Genomic DNA, 14,255 nt, shown 5'->3' with positions numbered 1-14,255 from the left:
GTACAAGTCTATGGGGCCGGGTGGGATGTACCTGAGGGTGCTGAGGGAGTTGGCTGATGTGATTGCAGAGCCACTGGCCTTCATCTTTGAAAACTCATGGTGATCAGGAGAGGTCCCAGATGATTGGAAAAGAGCAGACATAATGCCCATATTTAAGAAAGGGAAAAAACAGGATCCAGGGAACTACAGAGCAGTCAGCCTCACCTCAGTCCCTGGAAAAATCTTGGATCAGATCCTCAAGGAATCCATTTCTAAGCACTTGGAGGAGAAAAAGGTGATTAGGAACAGTCCGCATGGATTCACCAGGGGCAAGTCATGCCTGACCAACCTGATTGCCTTTTATGATGAGGTGACTGACTCTGTACATGCAGGGAGACTGGTGGATATGGTGTACCTTGATTTTAGCAAGGCTTTTGATATGGTCTCCCACAACACCTTGAAGGTAAGCTAAGGAAGTACGAGCTGGATGAATGGACTGAAAGGTGAATAGAAAACTGGCTGGAGCATCAGGCTCAGAGGGTAGTAATCAATGGCTTGATGTCTAGTTGGCAGCTGGTATTAAGTGGAGTGCCCCAGGGGTCAGTCCTGGGGCCAGTTTTATTCAATGTCTTCATCAATGACCTGAAAGATGGCATAGAGTGCACCCTCAGCAAGTTTACAGATGACACCAACCTGGGGGGAGTAGCAGATATGCTGGAGGGTAGGGCTAGGATTCAGAGTGACCTAGACAAATTGGAGGATTGGGCCAAAAGGAATCTCATGAGGTTTAATAAGGACAAGTGCAAAGTCCTGCATTTAGGACAAAACAATCCCATGCACCAGTACAGGCTGGGGGCTGACTGGCTGAGCATCATCTTTGCAGAAAAGGACCTGGGGGTTACAGTGGACAATAAATTGAATATAAGCCATCAATGTGCCCTTGTTGCCAAGAAGGCTAATGGCATACTGGGCTGCATTGGTAGGTGTGTTGCCAGTAGGACAAGGGAAGTGATTATTCCCCTCTACTCAGCACTGGTGAGGCCACATCTGGAGTACTGTGTCCAGTTTTGGGGCCCCCAATACAGAAAGGATATGGACAAATTGGAGAGAGCCCAGTGGAGGGCAACAAAAATGGTGAGGGGGCTGGGGACATGACTTATGAGGAGTGGCTGAGGGGACTGGTCTTATTTAGTCTAGAGAGGAGGAGACTGAGGCAGGGTTTAATAGCAGCCTTCAGCTATCTGCAGGGGGATTCAGAAAAGCATGGAGCTATACTGTTTTTAGTGGTTGCAGATGACAGAACAAGGAGCAATGGTCTTACATTGCAGCAAGGGATGTTTAGGCTGGTTAGTAGAAAGAATTTTCTCACTTGGAGAGTAGTGAAACACTGGAACAGGTTACCCAGAGAGGTGGTGGAATCTCCATCCATGGAGATTCTTAATACCTGTCTAGACAAAGCTTTAGCTGGGATGGTCTAGTTGGGGATGGTCTTGCTTGGAGCAGGAGGTTGGACTAGATGACCTCCTGAGGTCCCTTCCAACCCTCATTTTCTAAGATTCTATGGGCCTGTGATTTCTAGATGACAGTTCTTGGCTGCACCATCTCCAGATGGACCAGCTTTCAGAATCTGAACTGAGACCATGCAGATCTTGCTATTAAATGTGAACAGGTTAATTCCAACCTTCCCCTAGGGCTGGGTTGGGATTCTGTGAGGCTGTAGACTCTTTCATTGTCAGTCATCATGCCCTTTGTGCTTTCTAGACGCATTTTTTTAAAACTGGAGAATCATGTCTGATTAGTTGATAACCCTCACTGTGAAACATGCATTTATCTTATGATATTATCTATTAAATCTGCTGGGATCACTGCTCAAACCCCTTCAAAAAAGCTCCCATCTTGCACACAGCTCATTTGTCCCTGGGTAGAACAGGGTTTTTTCATGGTGCTTGCTTGTGATCTGGCCAGCCCTAGAGCATCAACTCTTTTACTGCCTGCAGGAATCCATCACATCTGTTGTTTTTGCTGGAGTGCCTGGAGCTTTCTATCAGCATGTGGATTGACTGTCTTTCCTGTTCCACAGAGCTGTCTGTGGGGTACCCTGGAAGGTGAGCACTGTTTAGTGCATCTGTCACCGGTAGCACTTTTCATGGACAGTACTTTCTCTCCTCACAACACTGGAGTCTCAATAATTGCACTGTGGTAGCTCAGTGTTGTAGTGAGACTGGATGGGGGTGGGTACTGGAGGCCCAATCCCCAGTGCTCAAGGCTGGATCTGGGTGTGTGGGCCTGACTAGCATGTGGGGTCCCATCTAGTCCATGGACTGGCCTTGCACTACTCACCTGGCCCATGGGGCCAAAAGTGTGAAACCGTTGTTCCACAGGGTTATAGTACATTAGGATTGCACTTACTTGTGCGCTCATTCTCTGTCTCCATCTCTTTCTCTCTATCACATCTGTTTGTTCTCGACTACTTGAGTGTCCCTGAACTCCATCATAGTGTCACAACCCAAAGTTGTGATTTTTTGTTTGTGTGTGCTTCGGCGCTGCTAAATTATGTTCCCGCTAAATTGCAGCTTCCTTGCACGGTGGAGTTCTCTGCTGCAGAAGAGAACCCCGGTGCAATGGAGAATTTCCCGCCAATTTGTAGCTTTCTTTGCATGGTGCATTTCTTTTGCATCTCAGAAATGCACGGTGCAAAGGAGTTCCCGCCATTTGTATGAAGATTCGTGCCACGTTATTGGCCAATTCTAATACATGCACACGTGGCGGCTAGCGATTGGCTTGCTAGCCGTATAAAGAGCTTGGGTGGTTTCCGCCCAAGTTGGAGAACTCCGAAGAGACCCCCGCAATGGAAGACTCCACGAACATCAGGAGGAGGAGACTTTGCGCTGTGTGAAGATCTCTAAGCGCTGTGGATCCTTACGGACCCGACGCATTTCTTAAGAAGGCAACAGAAGTCTAAACAGCCTCTGGCCTCTCCCCGTCGCCGAGCTCAATCCTAGACGTATCCCTTTCCTATATACTAAGGATTCGAATCCACGGAGCTTTAACAACTCCAGGGCCAAAGAACCGAACCCATGGAGCTTCGACAACTCCGTGGGAAAGAAATTACTGAACCCGCAGAGCCTTAACAACTCCGGGGCCAAAGAACCGAATTTGTCGTAGTCCTCCAACGAGGATTTAAGCAGAGCTGCACCTGGAAACTGTCCAGCCTACACCGCGACCATCTTGGGTGTAAGTAAATAATCTTTAAATCAACCATTACGCCTCTGTGACTAATTCTAGCCTGTGCGTGCTTTGCTGCCGTACGGTCCTCTCCGGCCCCGCGTGCCCGGGCTGCTGGCCACAGCCCGTGTGCGCAAAGACGGGCCTGGCTCACCCCCGGCCCGCACATGGCAACGAGGATGGGATCAGGAGAGAACACGCTAGAGCTAGAATTGGTTAAGAACTGCCCTTGGTGCGTTAACCAATGCCAAGTGAAAAGCTTTGAGGAACTGGAGGTGCATACCGCTTACCAACAGGCGGGTGGAACGGGTGAAAGATTTGTAAGCAGACACCTGTCGCTAAAGGGAGAAGAGGGAGTCTCCGAAGACGGAGCCCCGAGAGAGAGGGAAGTGTATTTGCTTCCCGCGGCGTTCGGGTGTATAATGAGAGACGAGCGGGTCCTGTTCAGGCCCCTCGATACTGTGTCCCTCGCTGGACCCAACCTGGCGGGCGAAACAAACCCGACCTTCACCCGGGAGTGTGCCCGATGGCTACGATATGCTCGGGAGAGTGAAGAACCGGAGCCAATCGGCCAGTTCCCTCCCCTCATGGCGGCTAGATTGAGGGGTCGCGAGCTACCATCTGAACTCCGCGAAGACCTGGAAGCGGAGGAACGAGCCGCAGATGAGAGGGTGGCCCCATGGTACGACAAGGGGGGAGAATGTAGTGCAACTTTTCGTACTGTAATGAATCTAATGCACAAGAATTTAAGTTTGAAAGCCCAGCTGCAGATGGCTATCCAAGCGGTCAAAGAAGCAGCTGAGAAAAAGGAGCCTGAAACGCCAGCCCAAGATGGCGCCGAGCAAGAGGGAGACCGCGTGGAAGAACCAGAAAAGAAGGGTGGAGCTTTGGAGGAACCCGCGAGATTTCGGTCAGCGACTCCGCCCATCGATGCAGCGTCGTCGCCGGCAACCCCACCTAGCAACGCAGCGACGCCCCTACCGACCACGCCTTCCTGCTGACGAAGGAGAGAGTCAAGCGGAGGAGTGCATCCGCCCCTCCTGCCTGAAGCAACAACAGCAGCAGTGACTCCAGCGGCAGCAGTTCAGCCTATAACAACATCAACTCCCGAAAGAACAGGTTTCCCTACAACAACGACTGATCGAATTGCTACTGCCTACTATGCTCGCACCAGAGCTGAGCTGCAGGATTTGTGTAGAGCATCAAGAATTCAACCTGAAGAGACTCTAGCTGTATGGTTAGGACGTTTAGTCATGGAACTTGGATCCGACCTGCTGAACCTGGAAGAAGCAAGCTTCCTAGTCAGACAAGCTTCGTGGAGTAGAGGACATGTCACTGACATCGACATGATAACAGTTAATACTCACTGGCCTATTCCACTGCCAGCACTTGTTGCAGGACTAATTAGTCAGAAAGCCCACGTATGGCATGCAGGACGGCCAGAATATACCAGCGCAGAGCATCTTATGCTAGCAATCATCGGCGTCTCGTACTGTGCCTGGAACCCCAGAGCATGTGCGCTGGGACTAACATCACTCCAGCAAATAAGACCATGGCCTCACCATCATCTACGAGATCCTGGAACCGTTCCAGTAACCGTTCACAGCCTAGAAAGTTGCCTCGAGATTTATGGGTGAAAAAACATGGTCGTCCTTTGGATTCTGCTCAGTCCAATGGTGAACCAACCTGTGAGTAATCTTCTTTGTCAGTTGTCATGACTGCGTATCCTGATGGAGCCAAGATTGTCTCTTGATCAGGACCGTCGACACCCGACCGGACCTCAAGGCACCAGACATCGTGAATCTGATCTTCCACCACTGCCACCGAGAACCCTAGAGGAGCGATACATGTTTGGATTTCTCCTACAGCGTTTCAGACTTAACAAGAGGCAGCTTCAGATTTTAGGAGACGCAGGCCAATGGCAATTGGCTTATGAGTTAGGTTTTCGTTATTTAGAAGAGCCAGATGATGGATCCTCAACGATTTCATCCAATTGAGCCATGAAAATTGTTTAAGTTTGTTGAATAAGATCATTAATCTATTTTTGAGAGTTTTCTGTTTACAGATCCGAGATTCAGAGTGCGTGGCGAAGAGGAGCCCTGAGAGGGATAACATCACCGAAAGAAGTGAGGGCCTGACGTAGGACTTTGCCATGATGCCCACTGAAGCCCTGATCGTGCAATTTTGTTATAAATCAGATTATGTATTTGTGTTAATTATTGTTTCTTGATTATTATGTAACTTAATTCCAGGGCAGCAAATTTTATGTTTGTTTATTTGTTTGTTTGCTTATCTGTTTGTTTGACGACTCGCGACAAGGTTCTAGAGTGATGAGTGTATAGCATAATTTAGCTATGCTCTCAGCAAGGGGGGATGTCACAACCCAAAGTTGTGATTTTTTGTTTGTGTGTGCTTCGGCGCTGCTAAATTATGTTCCCGCTAAATTGCAGCTTCCTTGCACGGTGGAGTTCTCTGCTGCAGAAGAGAACCCCGGTGCAACGGAGAATTTCCTGTCAATTTGTAGCTTTCTTTGCATGGTGCATTTCTTTTGCATCTCAGAAATGCACAGTGCAAAGGAGTTCCCACCATTTGTATGAAGATTCATGCCACATTATTGGCCAATTCTAATACATGCACACATGGCGGCTAGCGATTGGCTTGCTAGCCATATAAAGAGCTTGGGTGGTTTCCGCCCAAGTTGGAGAACTCCGAAGAGACCCCCGCAATGGAAGACTCCACGAACATCAGGAGGAGGAGACTTTGCGCTGTGTGAAGATCTCTAAGCGCTGTGGATCCTTACGGACCCGACGCATTTCTTAAGAAGGCAACAGAAGTCTAAACAGCCTCTGGCCTCTCCCCGTCGCCGAGCGCAATTCTAGACGTATCCCTTTCCTATATGCTAAGGATTCGAACCCACGGAGCTTTAACAACTCCAGGGCCAAAGAACCAAATTTGTCATAGTCCTCCAACGAGGATTTAAGCGGAGCTGCACCTGGAAACTGTCCAGCCTACACCGCAACCATCTTGGGTGTAAGTAAATAATCTTTAAATCAACCATTACGCCTCTGTGACTAATTCTAGCCCATGCGTGCCTTGCCACCCTACGGTCCTCTCCGGCCCCGCGTGCCCGGGCTGCTGGCCACAGCCTGCGTGCGCAAAGATGGGCCCGGCTCACCCCCGGCCCGCACACATAGTATATCGAATATCTTAAGGGCTCCTAGGCTTCAGATAGGTATGTGAAGAATCTGTGAAGGAAGTTGGACATCCACATCTGTTGCTGGACTCCATGACATCCTTTGGTTCGGTCAGTTCCTTACTAGCTCTCAGTTTCTGAAATTGCCAGAAGCAAATAATTGCCCAACATAGTGGACTTTGGTTCTCCCTAGCTTCAGCTTGTCTTCATTGAGAGTAATATTCTGCTCCTGGCAACTGTTTAGAGGTTGTCATAGTCCTGGTTTGTATCTCCCTTGGCTTTTCCTTCTCCTTCAAGAAGAATGCCATTGACTATAGTTTTGGTAGTTGGTTCAGTTTATGGTGGGACATCTCTGGGGCCAGTTTGACTGCAGGTACTAAGCTTCATGCTCCCTTCCAAAAGGTTTGTCAGGTGGCTAGTTGGCTTCTCCAGCTCTGTCTAGTGCTCTTAAAATTACAAGTGGTGAAATATTTTTATCTTGGATAAAGAAGTATTTCTTCCTCATTCATTGGTAATAAGTAGTGTCATCTTTTCAATGCTCTGTTAAGTGTTGAACACTCCAAACACTTAAGCATATGCTTACCTTTAATCATATGAGTAGTCTCAATGGCTTCTGAAATGGGGTTCATCAAAAGAAAATTATGCATAATGTGCAACTCTTTATAAGATCAAAACTTCGCAGTGAATTGTGAGTGTCCATGGCATTTCAGTTCCTGAGGTAGCTGAGACATGAGGGGAGAGGAAAAAAAGCAAGTATAGTGGGGGAGGAAGAACAGAGATACACATAGATACAGGGGAAAAGTCTGGTTACAGATTTAATTGGGTTTTTAGCTTTAACTTATTTGAAGAGAGATTCATAGCACTTAAAAAAGAAAAAAAACAAAACCAGAAATATTGGGGAGTGGGTGGTGGGTTGTTTGTTTCAGAGTGGTTTTTTTGATTGGTTGGGTTGTTTGGTTTTTTTTTACTTTTAAGTATTGTATTTCCCCTGTATTATCTTCTTTCCATTGCCTGTTACCACTATGGGGCATATTTTAGGTCACATGATGAGATCCCAGTTCTACACTTCTGTGCATTAGCAGACAACTCTGACATCAAATGGCCCAAATAGCCAATCAGAATACAGCATGCACTGTCCCCCAGCTGACTCTTGGTGCTGGTGGGCAATGCCACTTTCTAATGGTACATTTTGAGGGGGACTGGGGTGGAGAAGGCAACTGGTGGAAGGAAGTATGCTAGGTGGGGGATTGTAGCATTTATAAACCACCAGCAACCTCTTCTCCCCTGAAAAGTCCCCAAAGTGGACAGGACGGGGCAAGGCCTTGGCCTGGTGTAATAGGAATGTAGCAATTTAGGTCCCAGTTCAGCTGGCTATGTCCACACTATGCGTAGGCAAAAGGCAGGGCAGGGTGGCACCTTAGAGATGCAATCTTCCCTGCCCTGCCTTCCACCTTACTTCAGACTAACACAGATAACTCCTTCTTTCTCTGCATAGGCTTATCCCATTGATTTCAGTGGGATTCCTTCTGGGTTTCGAGAAACACATGCTCAAGCAATGCAAAGTCAGAACCATCACAACCCTTGTGTGTCCTCCTGCTGCCTAGCCTGGTCAGAGCATAAAGCTGTACCTTCCTGTTAGACCTTTGAAGGGAGGGCAGAGGAGCAGAAAACCTGCCTGTCCATGTGGCAATTACTCAAGCCCAGGATTTGTAATTTGTATAAATCACTTTGGCTGTACATATAGGAGACCAACCTCTGTGTAGTCTCTTCTGCCCATTCAGAGGAAAAATGTCTCTAACTCATTTAAAAAAAGAAATGTAAATGACAGGCTCATTTTGTTGTGCTGGGTTGAGTCATACAAAACTCTCAATTAACAGGTGTACTGTGGCAAGCTGCACACAGCAGGCTGAGCTGGATACTTTTCAGTCCTGGGTAACAATCTAGTCTCCTCTGTATCCTGCATTTTGAAGGATGTGGCAGGTATTGAACTCCCATTCATCTCGTGTTGATTTACATGCCTCTTTTAAATAGATGGGAACCTTTTCTAACTTTGCAGTTTTTTCTAGAGAGGAGTGGAGCTCTCAGGCTTGCTGCCTGCTTTCTTTCTTTTCTCCATGCTGACAAGCAGCGCTGTGCTTCAGATGAAGCCAGAGCTGCTGTGTGTATCCACCTGATTTGAGTTGAAGATTAGATCCAGCCTAGCCTTTGCCTTTTAATCTGTTGCTTCATTGGAGCTGGAATCTGATGATGCTTTGGGCTAAGCCGGTTGCAACGAGATAATACAGAAGATGAAAGGTGTTGAGCCCCGGCAGAATGGTTCTAGGACTTGCAATATCTGACCCACATCACAGTTTTGAATCTGAAAAAAAAAATGATAAAGCTGCCTCACAAAAAACTACAGAAACTGTTCCTGAAAAAGGTAAGGTGTTTCTTTTTTGGTTTTGTTTTTATTAATCAAATGGGTGAAAACAAAGTTTGGCAATTGCAGCATTGATCTTGTGAGGTCTTCTGGGTGAGATGCATTACTTTTTATTTAAGCAAAGTAATTCTGGTGTATGGTTTTGATGCGTTGCATTGTATCTTAAGATGCACCTAGAGATAAGGTATGCTAAATGGTCTAAGTTGAGTATGGTTTCAGTTTATGGGATTTCTCATCTGCCTGTGCTTGTTGTCATTTTCTACCCTTAATGCACTGTCTCAGTATTAGTATGCATTCTACACTTTTATGTAAAATGTGAAAGCTCTGAAATAGTTTCATGTAATGTGAGACATCTGATCCCAGGTAGTAGAAAAGGATGCACCACATGGACCAATGTTCAGTTTTAAAAGAATACCTAAAGGAAAAAGCTGGTGTTATCTCACTTTCTCAAAGTAGAAATGCCCATATATTAGAATTATACTATTGGCCCAATTTTGCTTCCAGATACATGGTGAAAGGGGGAGGTTTATGAATAGGAGAGCTACACTGGAGAATTACTGAGAGCATACTGCTTTTAGGTTTAAATCCAACTGTCTAAAATGTTGAGTTTGTCCCAGATCATAGTTGTGTGGACTTTGTACCTGTATGTCTGGCTTTTTTGCAAAGCACATAAGATATCTACACTGTTTGAGCATGAAAGACTTATTGTGAAAAAAAAGTAACATCTTTCTATGGCTTAAATAATATGCAGTTACTGTTCCCTCCCTTCATTCCCCACTCCTCACAATCCTAATAAGCTTGCAAGTTATTAGCAACAGATGAGATGTATAATCAGTTTGTTCAGCATGGGTCTCTCAGAATTCACATTTTCATGGTATAGTGTTATTTCATATTAATAGGATTTCTTATTTATTTCTATAGTATAAAATTTTGTTAAACCAAAGAGTTACAGTATTTTGATTAGAATCTGGCTGGAATAATAAAAAGTGGAGGGATCACTTTTTTTTAAATTGGGTAGACAGCATGTAATTTTTCGTAGGTTTTAGCCTCTTCGTTGCTGAAGATGCATGCGTTCTTTTTAAAGAAGTGTTCAGATTTTAATGGTGGCATCTTTCACCTTTGCATTGCAATCCTTTTGAGATCCTGGTGCAAATTGAATAGTATTTTGACCCTCCCCAAGAATGCATAGTTTTATTGTCATTAAGGATGTGTGTACATCTAATCACATAATCGGAAAATTTTACCCTTAGTGTAATCCCATTGTTGATGTTTTTTTCTTTTCCCCCCATGCTTTCACATATAGTGCTCCAAACCTAAAAAAATGATGAGTAAAAATGCATGATGCAGCAAGGTGAATTGTGTACCTTATGAAATTCTGATTTACCAAAGTATAGTTTCAGAAATACATCCCTGTATTACAGGATCTGACTCCTGGGCTACTGTTTAAACTGATAAAGTGAAGGTGGGTGTAACCCAGAAAGAAATGAGAATAATTCAGTGTGGAAAAAGCAGTAGGGCATTGATAGTGTTTGGTGTCCCATAGCAACCTGCTCTCCCAGGAAAGGTTCATTTATATGGTACCACAGTCAAGACACCGGATTGAATTCACACATAGGCTCCTATGTTTATGGCTTAGTTACTTTATCAAAGGTAGGAGGAATTCAATACAATTATTTTCTATTTATAGTAATATGAGCTTGAAAATCAGGTACATGATGCTTCAGATCCCTTCAAATGCTTATGATGATGGGCATAATGTGCCAGAAAAATGACTGTCCTCTGATGTACAAACATGCCTCCAAAAAGTCAGTACACCTGCATATTTAGCTCAGGATGTGTGTTAAAGAACTTCAGATTTCTTAAAGTTCAGTCTTCAGATTGGGATTCTAATCCCAGTTTTTCTGCAGACTTTCTCTGTGATAATTCCAATTATCAAGATATTGGAGAGCTTTCTTGTACAAAAAAATTAATATTTTACTCCAGCCCTAATGGCCATCTCACTTTCTAGTTATTAGTCACCTAAAAAGATATAATGTTCAGTGCTATGACAACTAAAGATACCTTTGAGTCACAGTCAATAGATAACTACTGGATAACTTCTTTGATCTGTAGTGACAAGTCTGTGCTTTCATGGAATGGATGGCTTTAAGATTTGGCTATTTGCAGCATGTGGAGTCTAGCTAATGACTGTACTATCTATGTATGGGCCACAGTTTTGTCATGAGGATTGCATCTGAATATGCAGGTGTCTAAACGGACCAGAGCCTGGCCTCTGATTCTTTTTTTTTTTTTTCTTTCTTTTTGTAGATGCAGTTTTGTAACTACTGGGCCTATGGACAGACATTACACATAAACCCGTTAAGTGATCAGAAACTGGTTTAAACCTGTAACAGAACAAACATTCAGTGCATATAAAGCACATTGAAAATGGCTGAAACCAGTTTGAGATAAACCTGTTTGAATGTAGTATCAGACTTAACTGATTTGGGTCAAACTGGTTTATGCAATGTCTGTCCCAGACCCCTTGCTGGTTTAAGTTTAAATCGGGCTCCCCCAGCATCTCAGCATGCCCTCTGGGCTGGGTGGGGCTCTCTGCTCTACCGCAGGGCTGGCCCCTCCCCTCTGCTTCCTGGCTGCAGCCCTGGCAGAGACTTGTGGGCACAGCATGGTCTGCTGGCTTCCCCGTGCCCCCCTCCCTCCCGACTCAATGCTTAAGCAGAGATCTCTTCCTCCTCTATCCCACAGCATGGACCGTAGCCAGCATGTGGTCTGCTAGCTAATGCTGTATAGGCAGATAGGACAGTGTCCACTTAGGGTTTTTTGGAGCTAATCAACAGCTGGGTTGGTAATGTCCCTGCATTCCTTCCTTTGGAAAAAGCTGTTTAAGGAGAGCTTGAACTAATGAGTGAGGCATTGTTTTCTAATGGGGTGCTAAATGCTGATAAATGCTCTGTTATCAAGGGGGCGGTGGGGGCGGGGGCTCCCTAATGACAGTGGCCTTCTGGGGCCTGGTCATGCCCCGCTCAGCTCAGCCCTGAGGCCTGGCCATACCTCCCGTAGCCTTCATTGGAAGGGAAGGGAGGGCTGCTCTAGGCCCCCTAGCTTCTAGCCTGAGCCACTGTGGGCATGTGCCAGTATTTTTTCAGTCCAGAGATGATATCTTGCGATTTACAAAGTGATTTAGCCTAGCCACATTAGACTAACCTGGAAAGATTGAATCAATTCAGGTTCAGGCTTTCTGACTGTCTGTCCCTAGCCTGTGTGAGTGTATGCATGAGTGCATGCATAGACATAATAGTATTTAGATTTGTGGGTGTGGTTAGGAAGCTAGAGGTAGAAATGCTAACAATTTTGGGGGGAGAATGTGCCCTCAAATTAACTGCTTTCTTAAAAAATTGTACCAATTTCACTACATTATTCAGAAAATTTCAACTGGAAGAGTGATATGAAAGTTCATCACAATAGTGGAAGTTTCCTTTCAAGGTTTGGTCTTTGGAACATTTACTGAATTAAGTAGCTTTTACTCACCCTCTATACGTTATTGATTCTGTCCCCTTGAAGAAGGACATTCACTTGAACAAGAGTTTGCATGACTGTCTCCAGTGGTCACTTGTGAAAAGTAAGTTCTGCTCTGAAGAATGACTCTACAAAGTGATATTATAGGTTTCCAGCTTTTATGGTGTTCCTGTGCTGCTATGTCAGATGTATCTAGTTTACAGTAAAAAAAAGTTTCTCTACTTACCAGATCCCCCAACTCAGCAAGTGGTGACTAATAAATTACTTTTTTCTCCCTCATTTGCGTTAGCATCATTATTACAGGTTAGTGCCAGGTACTTCTTCAACCCATTTAGTCAACAGACTCTTAGAGGTGTAATTGATTGGAACTTAGTAAACAATTGCACAAAAGTACAAGATGTACTGTCTCTTAACTGGCTTGGTTTTGCAGTACTAAACAGGAATAAAAAGTATAAATGGTCTCTTGTCACTGAAGTCAGCAGTTAGAATGAATATGTAAAACAAACAGATCTGTTACCATTGTTGTACAGTTACTTTTCAAAGAACTGCACTCTAAAGATGGAGAAGTCCTTTAAAAGTACCACATAGTATACATTTCTTCCATTATTACCATTGCTCACATAATTTGGTGATTCCTCTGAAAGTTTTACCAAAAAAGAAAAGTGGAAATCGCAGTGGTATGTGCTCCTACTATAGAATACTGCAAGCTGTTTAACTAGAAGCCAGTGTAAAAGTTGGCATGCATTACAAAAGCTACTTGATTTCCAATATGGATATAAAAGTCCCTGTTTTTTCATAAACTATAATTCAGTGATTGAGACTGAAAATAAAAAGCTAGTGGAATACTTTTTGACTTGAGTGACATGGTGGAGTAGAAAAAACATATTTTATTAAAAATGGGTTATATAGATGTTCACTGGTTATAAATGGGATGCATTTTCTGTTAATAAGGAAAAATGGAAATGGAAACATTAGCTGCCATCCCCCCTCCTCATGAATGTAGAGCTGCTGATATCATTTGGGAAAATGCATACTACCTCTGTAGTGTTAGGAGGGTGGAACCTGACTTTTTTTTTTTTCGTGCAGAGAATGATGATTTGATAATGATTGCAATATTGGCAGAATATTGCTCAGTGATAGCTTGTAACACACGTTTCTGTTTCTTACCCACCACCACCAATGAAGGTTTACATAGAGAACATATGGTTGAGTCATCAATACAGAAGAAAGGAACTAAAAGATACATAAAGCCGACGGAATCTGACAGCGCACAGATCTTGTAGATGTCTTTGTGCACCTTCATGCATATGCGAGTCATATATATGGTCAAGGTATTTTGTTACTCTTTAAACTGATTGTCGCTGTACTTCATATACTGCAAAAAGCGATGGAATTCAATGTGGTTACATCCAGGACTGCTTGTAACAGTAATGTTTTTTCTTTGTGGCATATGCATGCTTATTTTCTATTGCCAAGGCTGCTTTTAAGTTCTGAGCCGTTTAGGCAGAGCATTGTGTCTAGCAGGGTGCCCTTTTTGACCTCAGGTTGGGGTGGGGGAGGCTTCATTTCAGTGATGCGGCAGATACAGTTTGTAAAGGGTCTGGAATTCGTCAGGGCTGGTGTTGGCATTTTTGGATACTGCCATTTTTTTCATTTCCTGTGTAACAAATTAATGTTCACTGCGATGACAACACTGTGCACAGAGTGGTGATGTTAATATTTAATTGACTTGGTTTATTGTCTGATTGCATCTTGGATTTTGCTGGTGGGGGACTATTGAGGCCCCCACTCCCTACTGCAGGAGGTAGTCACAGGCTGCTTGTACTGGGATTAGCACATCATTTCCAACGTTAAAAAGCCCTTTGGAAGAGGCGCTCATCCAAGTAAGCAGGGAGTCTGGGGCTTCTAGGCTTTTCATCACCG

General features: G+C 44.5%; 1 protein-coding gene across 2 annotated transcripts in view; it reads left to right on the top strand.

Moving 5' to 3' along the window:
- The window catches only part of RPS6KA2 (ribosomal protein S6 kinase A2), a 534,307-nt gene that overhangs the window by 51,982 nt on the left and 468,070 nt on the right, over nucleotides 1-14,255 (top strand). The window contains exon 1 of one of the 2 annotated variants that reach the window (XM_059714854.1): nucleotides 8,661-8,816. The exons of the other annotated variant lie outside the window; for it this stretch is intronic. Coding sequence (XP_059570837.1) covers nucleotides 8,769-8,816 — 48 coding nt within the window. The 5' untranslated portion in view covers nucleotides 8,661-8,768. Of the gene's footprint in view, nucleotides 1-8,660; nucleotides 8,817-14,255 lie in introns of those variants that run through there. 2 annotated transcript variants of the gene reach the window in all.

This window comes from Alligator mississippiensis, chromosome 1, assembly GCF_030867095.1.
Source record: "Alligator mississippiensis isolate rAllMis1 chromosome 1, rAllMis1, whole genome shotgun sequence".
Lineage (NCBI taxonomy): Eukaryota > Metazoa > Chordata > Crocodylia > Alligatoridae > Alligator > Alligator mississippiensis.
Note: the sequence above shows the minus strand (reverse complement) of the source record. Positions and strands in the feature narration are given on the sequence as shown.